Raw genomic sequence first — 23,361 nt, forward strand, 5'->3', positions numbered from 1 at the left:
GTTGAAGTATCCGTTTAACGCAAACCAAAACTGGTATAAAATTGGTGTAATAAAAGTTGCAGGTGGCCTAAAATTAGAAGATAAGTATTTTTGCAAGCTATGTGTGGAAGTAGATCAATGCAGTTTTAAGTTAGAACTGAAATCAACACAGCTCAACTCTTTCCAACAATCTAGGTGCAGCAGGTCTCATTTGGTCCTTATCACTGAATAAATCTTCACTTTGTGTAGTGCAAGGGATATGGGTTTGAATGAGCGCTCAGAGAAAGAGATTCAAACACAGAGAAAAAATCAAATGACATTTATTATTGATGCATTGTTTCTTTTTTGATAAGCAAATTATCTGTTTTTCTTTCAGTCTAAAGAAACTTTACAATATAAAGAAACATACAAAGAACATCTTTATTACCTACACAAGACACCTAAGTCCCTAAGACAAGATTCTGAACTATCCTACCATGAAATACAAAGCAAACCCAAGAGACAGACTGCTTCATATTGAATACTGCCGTGTCATCAGAAAGGACCATAAATGGTACAGGAGAATCATTTATATCCCGTTCCCTTTAATCCCCTACCCCTCCCCCAACTCAACATAACCACCCAACCCAACCAGCAAATCTTCCTAATGGTACAGTATTATACATCACAATAGAAGTACAGAGATGGCCAACGATCGATATACACAGAGGACTGAGAGAGGATCAGTGAGAGAGCTTGAATCTGTACAAAGCTATTAAAGGAGCGAATAGCAAAGGACACAGTTTTCCCCATAAGTATTTTTTTTCTTTAAATCTATTCTTAATTTAAAATGAGGTTCTCTTAAGTATTTTTCCTTTTAAAAGTTTTCTTAAATTGATAAAAATCCTTCATATTAAAAACTGCAATACGAGGTCACATGTTTTTGTAAGAAGATGCCCTTTAAAAAAACTATTCAGATGCTGATTATTCACAGCCAATGGTAACATTTAACTGAGGCATATCGAGACAAGGGCAGAGTGAGGACGCCACAGCTCATTTGCTTCTCTCTGTCCTGTCCTCTCTCTGTCCTATCCTCCCCACCATACAAGTCTTTAGCATACAGTCTGCATTTATTGTGTTACTGTGTTCTATACATTTTTATGGAAATTTAGCCACATGAGCCAAATAGTCTGCGCATCCTTTCTCTATGAAAAACATGGACAGTTTTATTTATAATTTACTTTCAGCTGTATTCATTGGTAGTGACTGACATATCAAAACATGTCAATGATATCAAAATGCATTATACAGTATTTACAAAAAAGGAAATTAAAAAGAAAGGGGGGGAGGTTTGCAGGGTGAGGGATGGGACTGGAGGAAAGAGGGGAGGTGTGTGTCACTATGTTTAAGGAAAACTGGAGAATGTTTCCCAGGCCACTGACAGCCTAATCCTGGAGATGTCCCTGTTGAATTCTGGGTACGATCTGTTCAGACTAATATCAGAAAATTGATAAGTACATAATCCATCATCCATAGACGCTACAATTGTTGTTTAGTTATCGTTGGTTTGAACACAGCCATGACACAAGTGCTGCAGTGTGATGTCAGAGATAATGAGAGATAAGTTATCCCTTTGAAACAGTGAGTTAATCGGGCCAAGAGTACATAACATACAGAAAGACACAAATTAAATAGTGTGATATGCAACAATGTGTTTGTGCAGATTCTATGGGCTTGTGGGGGTTCATTTTTTCTCATTTGAATACATTTCAAATAAAAACAATCTGCTGAAAACAACCCTCAAAAATGGAAATACTGTATATCCATGACAAAAGTATCCGATTATTGTTACTCTTCTTTAGACCGATGTGGCTGCATGGGCTGTTAACCCCTAGGTATTATATCACTCTGCTTCCATCATCAGCGCTACTACAGCTGCCAAATACTCTGGATCCATTATCCATTACATAAGGGGTTCGCCAAGGCAACTGGTTGATGGGAGATCCTGGGAGATTCTGTGAGTTCAACCCAAACTCGAAGCAAGAAAGCAGGCTTCATGAGTGTATCAGAGGTCCCGCGGTCTCTACCAGTCCAAAAATGAAGGAGACATTGAAGAGAGACCAGAATGAGTCCTGGGAGGAAAACAGTGCCACTAAAGAGTCCACAGTAAGGCTGAAATCAAACAACATGATGATGGGGGAGGAACCACATTTTGGGATTCACAGACAAATTGTAAATAACAAATAATAAAACAACCACAATACAAGCTAAATATGTTGTATTTACAGACAAGATCAAATCCGTAGAGGACACGAGAGGATCCACAAAATGCTCTCTGTCTGTTACCGAATGAGAACTGGCACCTGTTCTGACAATCGTATCAGGAATTCATCAGAGCCGTTTTCTTGCAGTAAAAGCAGAGAGAAGAAGGGTGCTTCTTAAGACAAGATAGCTAGACATCTGGTCATTCAGGTGCATCAGCAGACACTTTGTACCAGAAAACAGAAATGCTCCGAGAAAGCCTCTGCTCTAGTGTATGGATAGTTTTAGCTGGGATACTAACACCTCAGCACAAACTGCTTCATTAGGTGACAATAACCAATTATTCAAATCTCTCTCTTAGTTTGAAAATGTATGGAAATGGTGCTACAAACATTTAGAAGGCAAAGACACAAGCTACAAGTTCAGAAGAAGTTTTAAGGAGAGGTATGTGAAGTGAGACTGACTGTGACAAAAAAACAAAACAAACAACAAATAACCTAAAATCATGTAAACAGAAAATCATTGTGCATTTTTTGAGTGTGTGCTTATTCTGTCATTGTTTATGCTGCTGCTGAGATAAAAATGTGCCCTTTACAGGAAATCATGACTACATTAGTAGAATAATATCAATTATGAAAATTATAACAATAATATTATCATCAACAACAAAAAATACAAACATTTAATGAAAACCATTCTTGCCCTAAAATAACATCATCAGTTCATTTTTTTTTTTTTTTTTTTAATCGTTCCTGCCACATGAGTTTTTGAATGAGGGTGTTCAGTCGTCCCCCCCCTGTCAGTTAACTACTGCGTGCCCTCATAAGTTATGAACAGCATGATAAAATGGAGTGGTGGTAGATGCAAGCAGGCATCTTGATTGGGCTGAAATCCACCCATGGGGGCAGGTTTCTGGGATTGGGAGAGACAGGCTTGGAGCAAGTTCAGGCTCTCACTGTCCTAGGGCCCTAGTTTGGGGCCTGGCAGGCGAGGAGAAGCAGAGAGGAGACCCTTCCTGTTGCTTGGAGGCCGTTTCATGTTCTTACACCCATTTTACAGGCATTGGGGTGGGGGTTCTTGAGGGGAGTCCTGCTTTCCAGGGGTATCCTCAGGGGCTGTGTGGCACAGCACACCATCCACGAGGAAGAGAAGGTAGATTGGGATGGAAGGAGGAAGGTAGGGAGGGAAGGTAATGCAAGATGCAGCAGGGTGGATGGGGGGATTGGGATAGGGGGAGATGAAAGAGAAATAAAATAAAATAAAAAGATAAAAAAAAATCACACACTCATCGTCATGTTGGGTGAATACTGTAAAGAGAGAAAAAACAGAGGGAGGGGAGAAAAGATAAGCCAAAACTATATTAAACCGCTTGTCCTACCCAGTTCAAGATGAAAAGCAATACAACTAACTAAACTAAATGCCAAGTCCAGTACACCAGCCTTTTGCAGCAAACATTACACTAGTAACCCTTTCTAATGTAATTCCTGAGTCAGTAAACCAGCAGCAAGCAGAGCAGAGTCCAGCCCAAGGAGAAAATGTTAAGGAATTTCAGATCACAGTGAGTATACTGTAGCAACATTTAGTTATCAGTCTCACATTAATCACTATATGACAATCTCTTCATGCATCAGAGAAAGCATATTATGTGGGTTTCTTCCATGCTTTTTTTCCATGCTGTGTTTGTTTGAGTTGGTGTTAGGTAAAGCTGGGAACATAGGGCATAATGTACAGTATACAGCTGATAATGAAGATCAATGCAAGTTGGACAGTTTCACAAAAATAAAAACCAGAATGCTCCACGGTTTTTAACAGTCAGTGACAGCTGCTGACCAGAAAATATTTTTTGTCCCAGGTGAAAGGAAAGTCTTATGCTCAAATTTCCCTCATCAATTTACACATGTAATATACAAGGACTCAATCACAGTGACATAAGTATTCAGACGCTTCAATCCAGTTGAAACCTATTGGCAGCAATTACAACCTCAAATCTTTTTGGGTATAACAGGGCAGGCTTTGCACATCTGGATTTGGGAATTTTGTGCCATTCTCCTCTGTCGATCCTTTCAAGCTCTGTGAGGCTGAATGGGGACAAACAGCCATTTTCAGGTCTCTCTGGGGATGTTTGATCAGATTCAAGTCGGGGGCTCATGGACGTCACAGAGATGTCCCTAAGCCACTCCGGCACTGGCTTGGCTGTGTCTTGTTGTAAGATGAAACTTCAGCCCTGACTGAGGTCCTGAGGTCCTCCAGGTTTTCATTAAATATATGTCTGTACTTCTCTCCCTTCAGCTTTCCCTCAACCTTGACTGGGCTCCCTGCCTCTGCTGCTGAAAAAACACTCCCACAGCATGATGCTGTTAGGCTGGCGATGAGCAGTGTGGAGCAGAATTATGGAGGCCAGCGAGGTCTTGGGAATGTTCACTGCAGCTGTTGGTTTTTGCTCTTATGTTGTCTGAGATAGACTAGTGTGTGTCTTCCCGAATCCTGTCCGTGTGACCACAACGACTACACATGGACTCCAACCAAGGTGTAGAAACATCTCAAAGATGACCAAAAGAAATGGGAGGCGCTGGAGCGTACCTTTCAAGAGGCTGAATACCTATGTCAGTGTCATATGAGTTTTTCCCTTTTAATCAGTTACAAAAAACAAATGATCTGCTTTGTTAATATAGGGCTTTAGGTTTAGCCACTCTAAAGAGTAAATGGCAAATTGGTTCAACTTGAGATCAAGTCAAAAACCAGACAGCTTTGTGCAGATGTTATCTACAATGATCAAAGTCTATTTTTGTGAGACTGGATCCGGGTCACCATGGATATCTGGAACTGAAATTGAACCATCACAACTGAATTGAGTATAGGGATCTTTTGTGACAGGACAGATTTTATTTGTGCAGATATATAATCTGCACAAGTAAGCAATTAAATCCTGTATGTGACTCTATTCCACGTTAAAGTCAGACAGGCTTTTTTTTTTCTTTTTTCTTTTCAAATATTCACCTAGTTTGTTCCCAGCTTAAAAGGTGTGTTGGTACTCACACTTTCACTTTGGAATGGGTTTAAAAAGTTGCCTGCCATCTCGCCGTCGTCCCGCGGAGTGCCGGGGGGATTGTTCATGCCTGCCATGTTATTGGGAGAATTCTGCAACATGGAAAGCAAACCAATAAGAGTCCACACCTCACATAGAATAGATGAATAGACAGACAGATTGAGAGTCAATCAGTCTTACCTTTGGCAACCCATCCATGTCACCAGAGCCTGTGATTAGAAATTTAAAAAAACAAACCTGAATGATTATAATGTCACAGTTAACGACTCCTCAGCAGCCTGTTACTAATTTAACATCGCTTCAGGATATCCACTGCAAGCACAGAACAGCCTCACAGGTAATGGTCTATAATTAAACTATTTGTTTCAGATATAGGAGGAGCACCAAGTCCATTGGCTTCACTGACCACGTCTTAACCATCTACAGGATCAATTGGCCTACTCACTGCCCCACTAATCTGTTTCAGCTTTGATCAATATTATGAGGAGACGTAACACTTCCTTTTCCAGCCATAAGAGGGCAGAGTCTCACTTCTAAAGGCCTCTGTTCATAGAAAGTTGACAGGCTTTACTGAATATCCATGGAGCTCATATGAAGTACCTGCCATACACACTATGCATTATATTATGTAGCCACTCACCTAGTGATCCGTTCATATGATGCTGCTCCATAGCACCCATTCCACCCATTGGCCCGTCAGGCCCCGGTCCCATTGGGAACTAAAGAAAATTAACAGAAGCACTTATAAAGATCACATGTCATGCATGGTAATGAATTAGATATAAACCTACAGGATGAAATATAGAAACACTGTAGCAAGTTATGGTGACTCACATTAGGTCTGTTTCCACCAGGGCCGATAGGATTCATCATTGTGTAGATGTTTTCACTTGAGTTTGTTGAATCTATGATGGAAAAACAGTTGAATGTTTAAAATAAGAATACTGTAAGACATTGTTTTCCTCCTAATAGAAGAGAAATGTCCGCCTGCATCAAATTGGCCTAAAAAATGTCAAAAATAAGGTGGTATTTGGGGTATGGAATGGAGTAAAATAATGAAATAATAGAAATAATGAGGCCAGCTACACCAAAAACACTGGAGTGGCACTGTTCTCCACTGTTACAGTTAGATTTTGCCAGCTACAACCAAGGCATTTTTGTATTTCTGTGGTACAGGATATAGACCACCTGTATGTTACTTTAAAAGCCAGCGCATAATGTCAGTGAATCTGTCTGTGAATCAATCTAAACACCACTCTCTGCCTTGCACAGTTAAAGAGACCAATTATATGTAATTCCCACAATCAGGAGATTAGACTTAAGTTATTATATGAACACTCAGGCATCTTAGCAACAACCATTAGTCTACACGCTGTGTCACTCCTCATGTGTCTGTCTGTCCTGAAAAGATTCAGAAGGATGTGGTGTCCTTGATCTGGCATTGCAGACGGAAAGTTGTGAGAAAAAGACAGAAAAAGATGGAAAAAAAAGAATAACAAATTGAAAGACAGGGGAGGAGATGGATACTGCATGTGCAAAGTGGCGGAGAGATCTTGCCTGTTAGTTTCCCTGAATCTAGCTTGTTATGTCGTGACTAGAGGAGGGGGGCAATACTGAGTGGGAGGTTTGTCTGTAAGCGAGCATGTGTGTGTGTGTGTGTGTGTGTGCACAGTCTTGGCGACTGCAGTGGAAATATGTTTTCCCTCCCGGTGTACGTGAGCAGGAGCGTTTTGTACAAAAGGTTGCCCCGGCAACGAATCACAATAGAGGTACGTATATAAATAATAAATAGTGGACACAAAAAGAAGCTCTCCACAGGCCAACAGAAACAGAACATCTACAGGATATCTGCCCACAGTGTTTTGTTTGCAGCTAATCCTCCACACAGACACTAGAGTGATGGGTCAAAGCTGAGATGGATCACTCAGTTGATTGCAGACTGACATGCCTCTGCTTCCCTTTTATACAACTGTCGTGCATGTGAGAAAACACAGCGAACACTGCGATGTTTTCCAGAGTGTGCCTAAACAATGACAAAATGTGAGACCCAACCAAAATTTTCACGTATGTCACACATTCAGTGCAATGTTTTACAATTTTTTAATGTTTTGCACTTACAAAAATATTCCTCCAGGCTCAATTCCTACAGTATTTAGAGGCCTATCTCTGCCTGACTCCCAAAGAGAGATGTGAATCTGACAAAGAACTGGTTTGATGTTTCTTAGACAGAGCCCTCCTTCAGTGAACACTGGATAAAAGTAGAAAATCAGAAGCTCAAGTGTATAACTCACCTCCGGGGCTAGGCATGATGGGAGTTCCTGGTGGGCCGCCTCCCCCTGGAGGGCCCTGAGGGGTGAGAAGCAAGAGAAGAAGAGAAATGAGTGCTGAGTGCATCTAGACGGCAGCGTGGCTGTTAGATGTCACTGCATGACAGGTAATTTATGGCCCGTGGTAGAACACGAGTCCATGACGGGACACTTACCACATAGTTGCCTGGAGATGAAGATGAATAAGCTATCTGTGGAGAGAACAGACCTCAAGATGAAACAAAACACGAGACACAGTTATTGTAAACACACTCAGTCAAGTGGGCGATAAAGATATGAGAGACTGTGACTCACTGAGTTGGCGTTGGGGTTCGGCCAGGGACCTCTTCCACCGGGACCCCTGGTAATGCAAACAGAAAGAGAAATAAGGGACAATGTTACATGCATCATCTTTTCAAAGGTAAAAGAAGATGCAGCGCACCGCTCACAGGTCTCATGTGATGATTTGTATGAAATACATGAATACAGTCTGTTAGATGATATGCACCAGTCATCCTGACTATAGAGCTTCTGCAGTAAGTGAACTGACAAAAAAGAATATTTTAAGTGTTATTGTAGCAACTTTAACTGTAAGAGACAGACTATCCCTAAAGATTTTGTTTTATAATCTAATAATCTGTTAATGAAGGATTTGGGGAGTAAAGTGTGATGAGTATAAAACTTTGACAATTATGTGGTGATCCAGATTGCTGGTATTTTATTAAAGGAAAGGTAGATATTTCACACCAAACTGGTGATAATAAAAAAAAAACTTCTGAACAAACTTCATTGCCATTAGTTTATTAACCAATCTGTCACTTGTACTGTACATCTCAATTAGATTTTGCAGATGAAGTCCCTGCTTCAAGTTTGACAAACCATGCTCACTGTTCCATTCATTTTTAATGCAAAGTGGAATTTTACTACATCTCCACATCTGAGCGACTGTCTGGCTGTATGAAGTGCTTTCACACCAGTAAACAAATACACACAAAATTATAAAAATAAAAATCGTAGTTAAGAAAAGTGTATCACCCGTATCTCTGGATGTAGAACTTACAAAGGGCTAATGATACTTTTTTTCAGTTAAACTCACATGTTCATGCCCGGCATCCCCGGCCCCATGGAGTTTGGAGGAGGCCGCATCCCTCCGCCATAGTTCTGCACAAAGACAGGAGCGCACAGTCAGCACGGCATCGCACACCTGCTCTGTCTAAAGGGTTGAATCTTAATGAAGGTCAGCGATGATCATGTCTCTCGCTAACTAGTGTTTAATTACGTGCGTGTATGGGCTGTGTGTGGGCTGGCCGGAGTGGGATGTGTGAAAGAGGACAGCTGTGTGAGAATGTGTTTGTGTATGTATGTATGAGTTGTCTGTATGTGTTCAAGCTCCCCTCTGCGCATTTGAATGTATGTTTTCATGGCTGCCCAGCAGGCGGGTTTGGATGGCACTGCATGTGTGTACTTGGGTATGCATGTACTGTATATGTGTACGTGTGGGTGTTTGTGTTTGAGTGTGACTGAGGCAGAGAGAGAGAGTAGAGGGGCAGGCCAGAGAGCAGCTCCACTCAGAGGAAGAGTTTTGTTCAGCAGACGATTACACTTGTCGAGCAGATGCCACACCAGCTGCTGGTACGCTAACTGCCAAAGTCACCGTGCCAGGGTGGCACAGAGAGGGGCCGAGGGGCACAGAGAGAGTGTGTGTGAGTGTGTGTGTCTCTGTACGAGGTGATGTTAGAGCAGGAGGTGGTTTGGTGCAGAATGAAGCAGCTGTCTGGTAATGGTGATTCAAAAGGACACTGTTGTTTAAGCATCTTATGTATTACACCGAATTCCATCGACAAAAATTAAGACGATAAAAGGAAACCAACAGTGCCAAAACTGGCACTGCTCTTGGTCAAAATGTGTTGGTGGCAGCTTGTTTAAAGCAGTCCGAGTATTCTGCCTCTGTCTGTCTCCCTAGGTGGGAGTTGGCGAGTACGATTTAACATGTAGAACAGGCGTTGGCAGTGGGTGAGCGCTGGTCAGAGCCAAGCTAATCATCAAACGCTTCTGACATTTAAAGGCAAAGTTACGAGCTGGCAGAACCAAAACTTCTCTTCAGCAGAGTAGAGGGATTATCTGTAGGAAGTTTATAGGCTACTGGTTTGACATTATAGCTGTTTTTACGGTAGCTCTAAACGAAGGGTAACCAAACATTGGGTTTGCTCATAAACCAACAGTCCAAGCACAAACTCTGGCTGTGTGGCAGCTGCAGAGTGGGAGTGCAGTGGGCTGGTAATACTTAAGGACACCATCCACTGTCATAACTTGCTATAATGACTCAGGCCTTTGTGGTGTGTTCTTTAAGAATAACACTGAGGAAAAACACTGGTGCCTACCTGTGGGCCCATGCCTCCCATGCCTCTGGGGGGATTCATTCTCATCGGACCTCCCATGTTTGGATGTCCTGTAGTGAGATGCAGACAGTGCAGTTCGTTAGCATGGCAGCAGTGGTAAGAGCAATGATAATTCTATACCTCGTTCAGAGGCCGATAAGAAACCGTGAAAGGGTAGCATGCATCCCTAAAAATAACACTGTCTGTCCGTGAATACCTTGAGGTCTGGTGGGGTCCAGGCTGTTTGGCAGGAGAGGCTGTGACCCAGGGATGCTCCCAGGAGGCTGATTTGGCATACGGAGGGCGGGCCTTGGACCACCTGGGTACCGTGGAGACATGAATGGCTGTGGGATGGATGACAAATATTCATAATTATTTCGGGATGGAGCATTTAACATTGACAGACAGACAGACATGAACTTCTAACATGAAAATAATGTCTGTTGGCATTCAACTTACCATCTCATTTGTGATAAACTAAAACTAAAATCAACCAATTAAAAAAACAGAAACCCTTATGTTAGAATATCCTCTAAAAATACTGATTACGTTAAATCAATTAAATTTGAATTTGAGTTCATTCATTCAAAAAATGGGGTCGTGAGACAATATCTATTTATAGGTGTTTGAAGTGAACACAGCAAGAGTCATTCAACAGACAGAACGACTGACAGAAAACAATACTCAAACCACCACACAGTGCATGTTTGAGCATGTCATTGTCATAAGCTCAATGAAAATCATAATTCAACATGAAATCAGAGCTTTATATCACATCAGGGCCTGTTCTTCACATGGACAACTGTTCACTGCATTGATTCTTTTATGGATCTCACTGGATGCTGTTTGTGTGTGATACTAATTTCGGAAATTAAAATGTAAAATGTATTTTCTATACCTGTACAAGTTTGTACCTACTCTTCAGCAGCAGAAATGTTTCCGTGTGAAACTGTTCGTCATCTGAGCAAAACAACAAACCATTCACACTTCTGGGTGGTGAATTTGCCTGATTCTATAAACCTGGCTTTATAGAGCTATCCCCGCTACTTCTAAGGTGTTGTAATTGCTAGTCAGCAGGGGGAGCTATTGTGTTGAAGAATAATGTACTGTTGTAGTTTTGTTACATTTTTCTCTGGAAGGAGGGGCTTGTCATTAAGTTTTGGAAAGTAAGTCCTCAGGTGGTAAAATCCATTAGGATAAAGGTAAAGAAGGACAGATAAGACACAAGGAGAGAGAGAACACATGCAGGGTGGAAACTTGGATTGGAAGAACGATAGGAGAGAGAGAGGGGGGAGTGGGGAGGAGGGGGGTTGAGCAGAAAAAAAGCAGAGAAACATGACATAGCTGGATGGGAGAAGGAGTGCTACGAGCAGAAACAATGTTCTACACCGTGGAGGTTTTGTCTGTCTTGTCCAGCTGCACATGTGCTCGATGTTTTCTGCCGTGTGTTCGGTCTGTGTGTGCGTCACCAGAAAGCAGAGCTACAAAAATCCAGCCTCTATTGTTTGATTCATGAGAAAAACGGAAGACGCCATCCAGACAGATGTTTCAGCAGAGAGGGGACAAGAACGGGCTGGCCGAGACACACACGCAGAGCCAGTGCACAACTAGTGAATAATGTAAAGCACCCCAGACAGATGGTTTTCAGAATTACCTATGAGAGTACACTGCTGCAACTACAAATACCCGCATGCAGTGAGCCATATTTCGGTGTCAGATGATAAGAATTAATTCCAAACTCAATCCAACTATTTTAGTATCAAGGGGAAACATGCTGATTTGAATGCCGATTGGGGGAAGAGCTGTGTGTTTTTGTCATGGAGCATGAACAGCAGAATAATTTTTCATATCATCATCTTCACTCGGAGATAAGAACAACACAAATACAACAAGAGACTGGTTTTCAGTGGTAATTATATACTGCTTGCTTTGTGTGTGTGTGTGTGTAATTGGAGGACAAGTTATATAATCCTAGTTACCCCTTGAGGGGAGGACTGACTTACTACTGTTTTCTTTTGTACCCTCTACCCTCCTTCTTCCTCCCCTCTCCTCTCCTCTGCTCATGTTATGGTGGGTTTGTGCGCGAAGAGCACCATGTCAGGCTGTGCTGCAATATTAATGGTCTATTGATGGACTATGGGATGGTGAGTGCTGGGCTGAGGGAGAGAGGAGGCCCTCCAGATGCACCTCGGCTCCTTACAGCTGGGCCAACACCGCTAAATTATTCATCCAGCCTACCATCATGGATGTTGGCCGTCCTGTCTGTTAGCACAATACGGGACCTGTGTGTGTGTGTGTGTGTGTGTGTGTGTGTGTGTGTGTGTGTGTGTGTGTGTGTGTGTGTGTGTGTGTGTGTGTGTGTGTGTGTGTGTGTGTGTGTGTGTGTGTGTGTGCAAGTGAGTGAGTGAGCGAGCGAGCGGAAGTGAAGGGAGGAAGTTAATGTCTTACCTGTCCATGAGGTCCCATCATGGGATTACTGGGATTGTGAGGGGGAGGCTGTGTGTGAGGGGAAGGCTGAGATCCTGGTGGACCCTGGTGGAGAAAAGACAGAAAGGTTCTCAATTAAGTGATCAGATAATGTATTTGTTGATATTCAGACCTCCTTGGGAAAAAAATGAACAAACTCACAATACATCCCCCTTCAAAGTGAGCACTGGAGTTATTAATTATAAAGGAGAGATGAAATTTAAAAGGAAAACCAGAACGTCATCCTCATCTTGACAGTGAAAACAATTGTGTTTGAATGCTCACAGCGTTTAAAATAATAATGATTTTAAAAAGAAAAAAAAACTGTAATGATGCCCCCCTCAAGAAACAGTTTCCCTGTCACTAAATTTCATAGCAACAATAAAAAATATTACAAGAAGTAGAGGTAAGAGAAAGATATTCGGTTTACCCATCAGTATAATTACATTTTCAATGGCTCTCATCAAACCAACAAAATAAGACAACGAAACACACCGCCATCACTCAGGCTCAAGTATGGTGCGATTCCTGATTGCATAACACAGAGGAGAGACAAAGTAAATAAGAGGCTGCCAAGAGAGATAAAAGATTTAGCTCAGGAGCTGCTGCACTAAGGCAAAGCAGAAAGGCTGAAAAGCCAGTCAATACTGGACGGACATTAGTTTAAGTAGGTATTTAACACACAACAAAGGAACGACGACACAAATGACAAAACTTTGTGAGAGTTTTTTTTTGCCACAGAGCGGTCAGCATCATATAAAGCAGCTTTAATTGACATTTCCTTCAGACAGTAAATGCAGCATGTCCGGGCTGAGTGTGTATAATTACAGTACACATTTATGTATATATCTATTCTGTTACACCAACAAAGACTGCATGTAACGAGATTTGTCGTTGCCATTTGCAGAGGCCCACATTGATTTTCACGTGCAGGAATTGTTAATTTCCTTGGATGGGGTCAGATCAATTCAAGAGGTGGACTCTAATCAATGCTCAGTTACAGTCGTGATGTTTTGATGTTTTTGAATAATTCAGGTTCTTTTCAAACACAGGCTTAATTTTCTAAATTTTGATGATGATGCTTGATCCAGTTTAAGAGAGAGACGCTGTCGTCTAATACACAATTAATGACCATTGCAAGCTCAAATGTGGTGCTGGCTTTCCCTCGTCAGAGCAGGGCCAAATATCTGAACCCAATCATCATTATGGCAAAACATAGAGAAGCTCGTCCCAGGTTGAAAATAACTTAAATTACTCTGTCGGTGACATGTGCTCTGGAGTCTGGACTGAAGACTCAGTCACTGGTATGTGATCTGAAATTTTACTTGTAGCATTATGGGAGGTCCTGAGTCGATCTGTCAGAGCATACACTACTGCTAGGTACAGTGAAAACACTATCAGTGACGACGGTGTGACCTTTGACCTGTTTGTCGCTTCCTAGAGTAACCTCATATGACTCCAGCAGAGATCTGTTACAACCTGAACATCAATACAGAGAAAGAGGACCACCCACTGCCAGACCAGGCTTATCTACTAGTCTGCCAGAGCCTCCGTCAAGCACTCTGCTATCAGGTGACATTACAGGTGTGTGTGTGTGTGTGTGTGTGTGTGTGTGTGTGTGTGTGTGTGTGTGTGTGTGTGTGTGTGTGTGTGTGTGTGATTGTGAGAGAGAGTGTGTGTGCGCAGTGAAGCGGTGATGAGTGCGAATATGAGATCTCTCTCTTTTATCAAAGGTGAAAGCAGGATCTTCTTCTCTAAGGTGCCGAGTGTGTGTGTGTGAGAGTGTGTGTGTGTGCATGTACAGTATGTGTAGTGACATGGGAGGGTGCTACTTCAACAGATGTGTATCTAACATCCCACTGAAACGATGAGGGATTAGGGGATCACCCATATGCAATATGAGCTGGGCTTCCTCACACACACACACACACACGCACACGCACACGCACACGCACACACACACACACACACACACACACACACACACACACACACACACACACACACACACACGTAGACATGTTTACATACTTTTGCATGCACTTAAATGCAAATATGCAGGATTACGACATCAACTAATGTTTTGTTTTGTTTTGTTTTGTTTTGTTTTTACGATTTAACGTTTATGTAATATGTGCTCTATAAGTAATTGGACTTCATGTTTCAACATGTTTTGTTTGATAAATGACTCTGCTGTACAGGCTTTTTTTTGTATTATTCCAATGGCATAAAGTTGGTTTGTAGAAAAACAGGACATTTCTGGTGCGAGCTGGTGCAGGTGCGCTGAATCCAGCTCTTTTTATTGAAGTGTCACCATGCAGGTGGCGGGATCAGCATGAGTTGTTGTTGACCACAGCGTCTGTTTGACACTACTACTCATAGCGTGCCAAAGTCAGATTTTGAAATCCCACAAGTAGTGGTTAAAAACAATTAAATCAATTACCACGATCATTATCAATCATTTGTTGACTTCATTTTCTGCTGATTAACTTTCTGTTTCTTTCTGTTGATAAACATTGATTAACTAATTGACTAATCATGTCAGCACTGACGAACACACACATCAACACACATTAACCACGCACCTATCGTGCACCTCTTCACCTGTGTGTAAAAAGGAGGCAGCTGCGTAGGCACGTGTCTCTTCTGCCTCACAAAAATGCTCTCACTCTCAGAGAGTCTTTAAATCTCAGCTTCCCTCTCCCTCAGTTCCCCACCCTGCCCGCTGTGCCGTCCCTCCCTGTGTGAGTGCTCGTTGGCATGGCTCGGCTGGTGGAGTGCAGACAGAGCTGAGCACCAAGAAGCTGTGGGCGCTGCTGCAGCGGGGAAAATAAACATGCCTGACTGACAGCTTGAGACAAGTGTTCCCACAGGTGCAGATACAGTGGCGCTGTGCTGCCAGGTAACACTGTGTAAGAGCAAAGACTTTGGCAGGAGCCGCGACCTTGTACATACATGTTAAACTAATACTGCTCTGAGGCAACACTTATTTATGAACTTGTAACACTTTTCTAAGGAGGCTCACGTGTTGGGAACAGTTAGCAGCAGCTTTAGGATTTTCACGACAGGTGCTTCCTATCCTTCTTAAACATGGCAGTTTACTTTCCTCGCCACATTGATTCTATTTATCTCACTATCACAAGGCTGGCTCATCTGAGAAGCAGACAGGTCTTCAATAAAGCAACTTATTAGCCATACAACACGCAGCTGGTCAATAATCTACGGTATCCAACAGTCTGGAAATGTTTATTTGTTGCACATACAGTGTTCTGTAAACATGTTGGCACAGGCGAGGTTTGACGTTTGTACCGGTGCCACTGTGGTTGTTCTGCCGCTCTGTGTGTGTATGTTTTGGGTGGTTAACACCAGCTGTACTGGCTCGCTCCGTCTCTCAGCAGGTTCACACTGGGGCTAATGCAGCGCTAGCTCTGTCTGACCTCAGAGGTTATTGTTGTTGTTGAGCCAATACGTGTGTGTGTGTGTGTGACTGTGTGCGTGCGTGTGTGTGTCTAACAAGACATCCCTGCGGGGTCTGGCTGCACTGACCCAGCTGCAGCAGTCTGCTTCTCCTCCACACACAAACACACACTCCTAGTTTTAGTCACTTAAGAGGACATCGCATTGACTTACATTCATTTTCTGGAGCCTGTGACCATAACCACTACATGTCTGACCGAAGCCCCAACCCTGTCAGCCTAACCATAACCAAAAGCAAAAAAAAAATTGCTTAGGAATCAGTTTTTGGGGAGCTCAGTCCCCAAAAGGTGACTACATGAATAGATTTGTTCGCACACAGAGTTAATTCACCATCTCACACACGCTATGCTTGTCTCTTGTTCCTCTCTATAATGTGCCATAACGGAGCGCAGCTCCTCGGGCCGGTCCTCCCTGGGCCTCCCTGCTATTACATCTGAATGGGCCAGCATATGGCCTTTATGACCATACTGTTCTCTCTACAGGTCCCTGCAGAGAGATGGAGAGACTGAACATTTCAGCTGTCACAGAGGTATACGCAGGGCAAGTTTGAAAAGTAGCTTGGGTGGAGTGTGTGTGATTGTGCGGTGTTGTTTGTGTATTTGTGTAGGGGAGGGGGAGGAGGAGGGGGACATGGGGAGCGTTAAATGAAGCAATTAATAAAATCATTTTCTACCCGGCTAAGGAGATAACAGCTTGGCACAGTACCACAAACCCATCAACACAACCCCCTCGCCTCCCCACCACTCATTTCAGCTTAAGAAAGACCCACACCGCTGCCCCTGATGGACCACTAACAGAGAGTGAGAGAGAGAGACGGAGGGAGAAGGAGAGAGAGAGAGAGAGAGAGAGAGAGAGAGAGAGAGAGAGAGAGAGAGAGAGAGAGAGAGAGAGAGAGAGAGAATACTAAAAGTCATCTGAGTTTTCATTTCTTGTTTTCAACTGCCGACACTAGAGGGCAGTGTGTAACTGCCGTCAGACTTCAACACACACACACACACACACACACACACACACACACACACACACACACACACACACACACACACACACACACACACACACAGGGAGTGAGAACACAAAGCAGCCTGCATCACTGAACACAACAAACAAAGCCAGGAGGGACAGAACCCCACACACACACACACACACACACACACACACACACACACACACACACACACACACACACACACACACACACACACACACACACACACACACACACACACACACACACACACACACACACTGCACACTCATTGTCATTCCTTGCTAACATTCCAGGCGGAGCGGCGGTGGCAGCCGTAGGTCTCCTGCTAGCTCATGGTATATAGCGTGGCCACACGTCAGCTCAGAGATGGGAACACACGATCGGGGGGGATGTTTTCTCCCTGAGGACGGCCGTGAAATGCTGACAGCCATTTAAACATGTTAGGAAGGTGCCAAATGATTTATATACATCTCTGTGATCCCCTCCTCCTTAGCTGAGAGAAGTGTCCACCTGAAGTTTCAACGACACGCTGGGAAAATGTGTATGTGTGTGTTTATGGTGCAAGTTCCCACGTCTGCCTGTAAACAGATAAACCATGCCGTATAGGAAACGTGCTGCTGATAGGGATGAAGCATGCACAGCAGGAGACAAAGGCTACATTCAAACCACTGCTTAACTGTAGGGGACTGTTATCAACATGTTTGAACTAAGTATAACAGTAGCTATGGGGAGACAATGGACAGAGAAAAAGCATTTCCAGAGGACTCATTTTTCAAGTTGTCACTCAAGGAGAACTGTAGGAGTATCATTTTTGTCGCTGTCCTCTCAAGGATGAACAGTGACAATACGAGTCATAGACAGTTCCACCCTTCAGTGGTGGTAGATCAGGCAAAAAGTTTTGCCTGCACACTCATCTCCTTTATTCACAGCTCTACTGCTGAAATGGTAAAAAGAAATTCAAACTCTTTTTTTTATTCAAAATCTCTCGTGCCTTTTGTCCAGAGGTCAAAAGAAGCCATTGGCCTGGACAATATGTGTGGTTGCTGCTTTTTGTCCAAAAGCCACCAAACAGCGTTGTGAGTCTCTTTCTGTCCCTCAGTCGCCCAAGATCCAGAGAGGGACCAACATTGACCCCAACCCAACACTGTGATGTGACATTTGACCCTTAAGCTTACCTGGGCCACCGTCCTACAACCACCACTTACACCCTGCCTTCCTTACACTCCACTAAAGCACTCCACCTTATTAAACTGTGTCCTCATATAAGACGACTGACGGGAGTGGACCCTGAGATCAGCCTCAACTTTGATAAGTGAATTACTCAGAGCAGATGTCTCCCTAATTCACTGTGTGCCTGCCATGTGTCAGCTTTGAACGGGTTCTTAAATTCATCTTTGATACCTGGGTTGCTTGTTCTTCAATGTGTAATCAAACCTTATCCTCTTGTTGTGCTTTTTGGTGTTGTCCCTGAAGAGCCGCAATTACCTGCAGTAAAACACACTGCCCTTGACTTTGATTCCTCTTTTTTTTTTTTGCCAAGAGGAGCGATTCCAGTTTAGTAGAAAGAGACTGCCCCACCCTAACTGGTTTATAGACTTAATGGAGCACATTAAGTTTTTTGAGTACCTGACGCACTACGTGTAGATCAGAGAATAAGGTCAACAAAGAGGGATTTTTGGGGCGTTATTTGACAGATGGACCATATAAATCTCTAAAGAGCGCATTTTATCTAATTTGCTTTTCCCTGGACTGAAGCCTAATGCTCTTATTTATGCTGCCTTCTTCCAGATTTTGTCTCATTTTCTCATTATTCAGTCCAATTGTCTTTACATCTGCTGCATGCACAGTGTGCACAAACACTGCACTGTAAATCTTTAACATTTCCCTGAAATATTTCAGCGGCTGTCTGTGCAGCAGAAAGAGAGATGAATCCATCAACTGTCCACTATTGTCATCAGCTGTCATTCCTTTGATCTCACATCTCTGAACGCCAATAAAAACATTTTTGATAGACTTTTATGACGTCTCAGTGTCCTCTACTCTCTGATGCTTTCTCCACATCCTCCTCCTCACTGTCATTAACTCCGTCTCTCCTTGCAGCTTCTCCTCCCTCTTTCTCCTCCCCTCGTCCTCTCCCCCCTTTGCTTGTCCTCCCCAGAGGGCCATGATGCAGCAGCAATGGACTTTCTTTTAGGACAGGAGGATTATATCCAATACGTATACACCACAGCCACTTTTTCCTTTTCTTTTGATTTTTCCGTCTCCCTACCAAAACCATGTCTCTCGCTCTTTATCTACCTTTTTTTTTTCTCTGCAGGAGCCCGATGTCAGCCTTGTCCTGTGAGCTACAGATTAGGGGAGCATGGGAGCGGACGCCCTCCTCCTCCTACCTCCACCTCTATTTTCCTCCACTGTCCGTCCTTTGCCCCTCATCCCTCTCTCCAAGGACTGTAGCCAATAACAGTGGTGGGGTCACTTATGTTAATTACAGCGCTTGTGCAACTGGGAAGAATTTTTGCAACACACACACACACGCACGCAGACAGACACACACCTCACATTCACAGTGTGCACGTGAGCAGTTCACACACAATGGAGTCAGTGAGTAAGCATGTGTCACTGAAGGAGTGTGCGAGAGAGCGAGCAAAATAATAGTTTCAAAGACAAGGGAAATGGAGAGAGTGAGGAAATGTCATGGAGAAGGATGCCAGGCGCATGAAGGAGAGAGGAAGGAGGAAAAGGTGGCGAGAGAAATCCAGCTGGGAGTTTTGAGAATTGACTAAAGCGCATAGAAAATTCTCTTCTCATCTCACCTCACCTCACTGTGGGTGAGACGAGAATATGAGTAAAATCTCAACAATATGTGGGAGGCAATGATAAAGGAAAAGTCTGCTTCCCCTTCACCTGAATGAATAAATGAACTAGAGAAAACTCAGTAGCCTGCACTTTTACTGTGGACTGCAGCCATTAGTTCACCAGGGAGTGAATGTCAGCACAGCAGTTGAAGTTAAAAGATGCCATATGAACATGCTATACTATACATTACAATGAGCTGCTGTTCTGGCAGCACTGTGTGCTTTGTTAGGGAAATCTGATGTGAATGGTGGAGCATTTTCACACCTTCTTTTATTTTCTTGCTTTTTATGCTTTTGTCACCTTTGCAGGCTTCGCTGCTCAGTTCAGCTGAGCTCAGCAGGGAGAAGAGAAGAGAAGAGAAGAGAAGAGAAGAGAAGAGAAGAGAAGAGAAGAGAAGAGAAGAGAAGAGAAGAGAAGAGAAGAGAAAATATTGTGTCGCTGAGAGAGAAACCATCCACCCCCTCTTTCTTCTGTCTGTGTCTCCCCTCTGCCCATCCTGACCATCTATCTGTCTGTCTGTCTGTCTGTCTGTCTGTCTGTCTGTCTGTCTGTCTGTCTGTCTGTCTGTCTGTCTGCCATGCACACAGGGTCTATTTATGGAAAGCAATGTCACTCACGCAACACCATCAGATAGCTTTCCCCCTGCCCTGCACATTGCTCATACATCATTAACATTCTCCACGACCCCAGCATGCACGCTCACACACACTCACAAGCTCCACCGCACACGACATGCTGCCAATCAACCAGTACAAGACAATACAGGCAAATGGCCGCACACTTCCACACTTTACGTACTTAGGCAAACTAAACAGTAGCAAACATGTAAAACATACATGTCCGTTTCTCTCTTATTCAAACTGCTGGTTATTTTTCCAAATGTTCTAAATGACAATAGTGGAAAAAAAAGCGCATCACAGTTTCTCTGAAGCCCGAAGCGACAGCTGCAAATTACAAATCACATTTCTTGTCTGACTAGTAGTCAAAAGCCCTGTGATATTCACTTAACCAAAACAAGCTGAGAATCCCTACATTTGAGAATGTGCCTTTTCTTTCTCTAATTTCTGTCATTTTAGTTTTTGTTGATATATTAAATAAGAAAATCAGCCATTTCAATTCTGAAATTTAAAATCAAATGTTAGGACAGCACAATGTTTAACATTTGGGGAAATGCTGTCTTGCATTTCCTGTCCCATGCCTACACTAAATACAAAGCTACAACCAGCTGCTGGTTACTTTAGCCATAGGTAAATACTGTTTTTTGTACAGATTACAGTAAACAAACAATATAGGTGAGCTAGTGAGCCAGATATGCTAAGAGGATACATCTGGACAAAGCCATGCTAGCTTTCTATGGCTGAAGATTGTAGCTTCATATTTGCTGTACAGATGTCAGGGTAATGTTGATCTTCCCATCTACTATGAGAGTCTCTACTTCCATGACCTAGAATAGACACAGCCAGCATTATGAACTAGGACTAGCAATGGCATTGTTAAGTGAAGCTATTTTTTCACTTAACCAATTTAACATTATAATATCTTAATTACTTCTATGTAAGTAGTATTGCAGTTTTAAGTGAATTGAATTATCCAGTTCTATTCTGTGAATGTATTTGAAGGTGTACAACTTTAATTTTGGAAAGTTACTTATTTAATGTGTGTGTGTTTGCATACGAGAGAAAAAGGAGAGAGTGATGAAAACATTAAGAGAGAGAGAGAGAGAGGAGAGTGTGTGACCTCGTCAGCCTCCGAGACAGCCTTCAGAGAACAGTGATGACAGGAGGAATTAGTGAAGCAACACAAACCAGAAAAAATTGTCTCCTCTCCTCTCCTCTCCTCTTCTCTCTTCTCCTCTCCTCCCCTACAACATTTCATCTTTGTGCCAGTACGTTGTATCAGAAAAAGTCAGTGAGTGCATCCACAGCATCAGGCAGAGCACGAGGAGTTAACAACCCGAGCATGGACATATGGGACGGAGGCAGAGAGACAGAGAAGGGAACACATCTGGACAGGGATTAGGACAGCTAAAGAGGCTAAAAAAGGAGGAGGAGACAGAAGGCTAGGTTTAGCGATGGATATAGGAGGGGTGAAGGGGCTGTCAGGGCTGTGTGATGGGTGAAGGTGGGGGTGGGTGACAGATGAAGTCAGGGAGAAAGTTGTCTTTCTTACTTGAAAGAAGCCTGGGGGCATGGGTCCTCCTGGCATGCCATCATTGGGTGGCATGTTTCCCATCACTGGACTGGGGGCAGCGGCCGCACTCTGAAAAAGACAACAGACAAACAGTATATTTTCAGTCACTGGTGGGGCAGACAGAACAGCAATCAGTAAGGTGTTTGAATAACTCTGTGTGGACAACAATTAATAGAAAAGTGTTTAGAAATTATTTGCCGGAAAACCTCTAAGTCTGATTACACACGCGGACACAAATGGAGCAATTACTGATAACTGATGAAGATGTGATTATGTGGACAGAGAGATAAATTATCTGATGAAGGACAAGAGACTTGTCTTGTGAGGATGCAGATTTAGAGGCGACACTGAGGCTTCTGCTCCCACAACTCATTTGTGCGGATGCAACAGACAGACAAATCGATTGTACCTTCTCAGGAGTGGCTGAACTTGAAAACAGGGCAAGAAGCTGTCACTTGCAGACGGTTATGAACAGGAAGATGCACAACTCATATTTCTTTCTCGAACATGTCACGGACAAACTGTTTTCAGGCTTGTTGTCATTTGCTCAGCTTTACTCCATTTTTCATCTCTATGTCAAACTGTGTGACAATGTGCAAACTGCAAACTGTATATTTGCAACAGTAATTGCGTAATAATAATCCTTAATGTCAACACTTCTTCGGTGCTGATACCAAAACAGTATTCCTACAATAACCTATGACTGTAAGACATACGATACGAGATATCAACATCGGATTTCCATTGAACATAACAACAGAACATTTCTGGTTTGTTTTCAGTGTCAGTTTTCTATTCTCAGTGCAACAGACACATTTCACTGGGTAAAAGTGGCAGTATGCTGCTAAGTCCACCTCCATAATCACAGGATTTTGTTTAACTCCAAGCACTGCACTTTACACTGATGTGAAATTTAGATTTATACAACAACCTTTATTCCTTCATGCAACCTCTGTTTGAACATGGCCTCCAAATATGGTTCTGGCAGCATTTCCTTCATCTCTGCTCTCAATTATAATGATTTTCAACATCAGGGGAGAAGACAGACATGACACTTGCTTCTCCGCTTTTCTTCTCAGGCGGTGAGGCTGACAGTTGGTGTTTTGGTCATGACTGTTTTGTCAGAGCTCAATATTCACACATGGCCAGAGGGGTAAGAGAAGGAAATGAGAAAGTTACAATGAGGACACACTTTGGCATTTTGACTGTGGAGCAAAACTACATGCTACAGGATGTTCCCAACACTGGGGAAGAAGGATTATAAAGCTACAAACAGCCCCCTTCTGAGCTGATGCACTGTCCTCAGAGGAATAAACAAACTGTACCAGTTGTATGTTCAGACATGTTAAATCTGTTGTCACGTTTTCAAGTGATGTCTCTCAGATGAGTGAATAATGGCAGGATCATTTAAATAGTGAAGGTAGCAGGAGC

The 23,361-nt window shown here is 42.9% G+C and overlaps 1 protein-coding gene across 2 annotated transcripts in view; it reads right to left on the minus strand.

The window, feature by feature from the left end:
• Nucleotides 1-1,057: 1,057 nt before the first annotated feature.
• ssbp4 (single stranded DNA binding protein 4) overlaps nucleotides 1,058-23,361 on the minus strand; it is an 83,303-nt gene continuing 60,999 nt past the window's right edge. Inside the window, exons 5-17 of one of the 2 annotated variants that reach the window (XM_083969747.1) lie at nucleotides 21,910-21,999; nucleotides 12,399-12,482; nucleotides 10,168-10,294; nucleotides 9,954-10,021; nucleotides 8,669-8,733; nucleotides 7,888-7,933; nucleotides 7,749-7,784; nucleotides 7,558-7,612; nucleotides 6,101-6,171; nucleotides 5,907-5,985; nucleotides 5,447-5,475; nucleotides 5,257-5,358; nucleotides 1,058-3,335 (exon numbers count right to left, since the gene is read on the minus strand). In XM_083969747.1, the coding sequence (XP_083825873.1) occupies nucleotides 3,255-3,335; nucleotides 5,257-5,358; nucleotides 5,447-5,475; nucleotides 5,907-5,985; nucleotides 6,101-6,171; nucleotides 7,558-7,612; nucleotides 7,749-7,784; nucleotides 7,888-7,933; nucleotides 8,669-8,733; nucleotides 9,954-10,021; nucleotides 10,168-10,294; nucleotides 12,399-12,482; nucleotides 21,910-21,999 (933 nt within the window). In that variant the 3' untranslated portion in view covers nucleotides 1,058-3,254. Of the gene's footprint in view, nucleotides 3,528-5,256; nucleotides 5,359-5,446; nucleotides 5,476-5,906; nucleotides 5,986-6,100; nucleotides 6,172-7,557; nucleotides 7,613-7,748; nucleotides 7,785-7,887; nucleotides 7,934-8,668; nucleotides 8,734-9,953; nucleotides 10,022-10,167; nucleotides 10,295-12,398; nucleotides 12,483-21,909; nucleotides 22,000-23,361 lie in introns of both variants that reach the window. The other variant, XM_083969748.1, reaches the window with a different exon arrangement.

This window comes from Trachurus trachurus (genome assembly GCF_905171665.1).
Source record: "Trachurus trachurus genome assembly, chromosome: 4".
NCBI classification, from domain to species: Eukaryota; Metazoa; Chordata; class Actinopteri; order Carangiformes; family Carangidae; genus Trachurus; species Trachurus trachurus.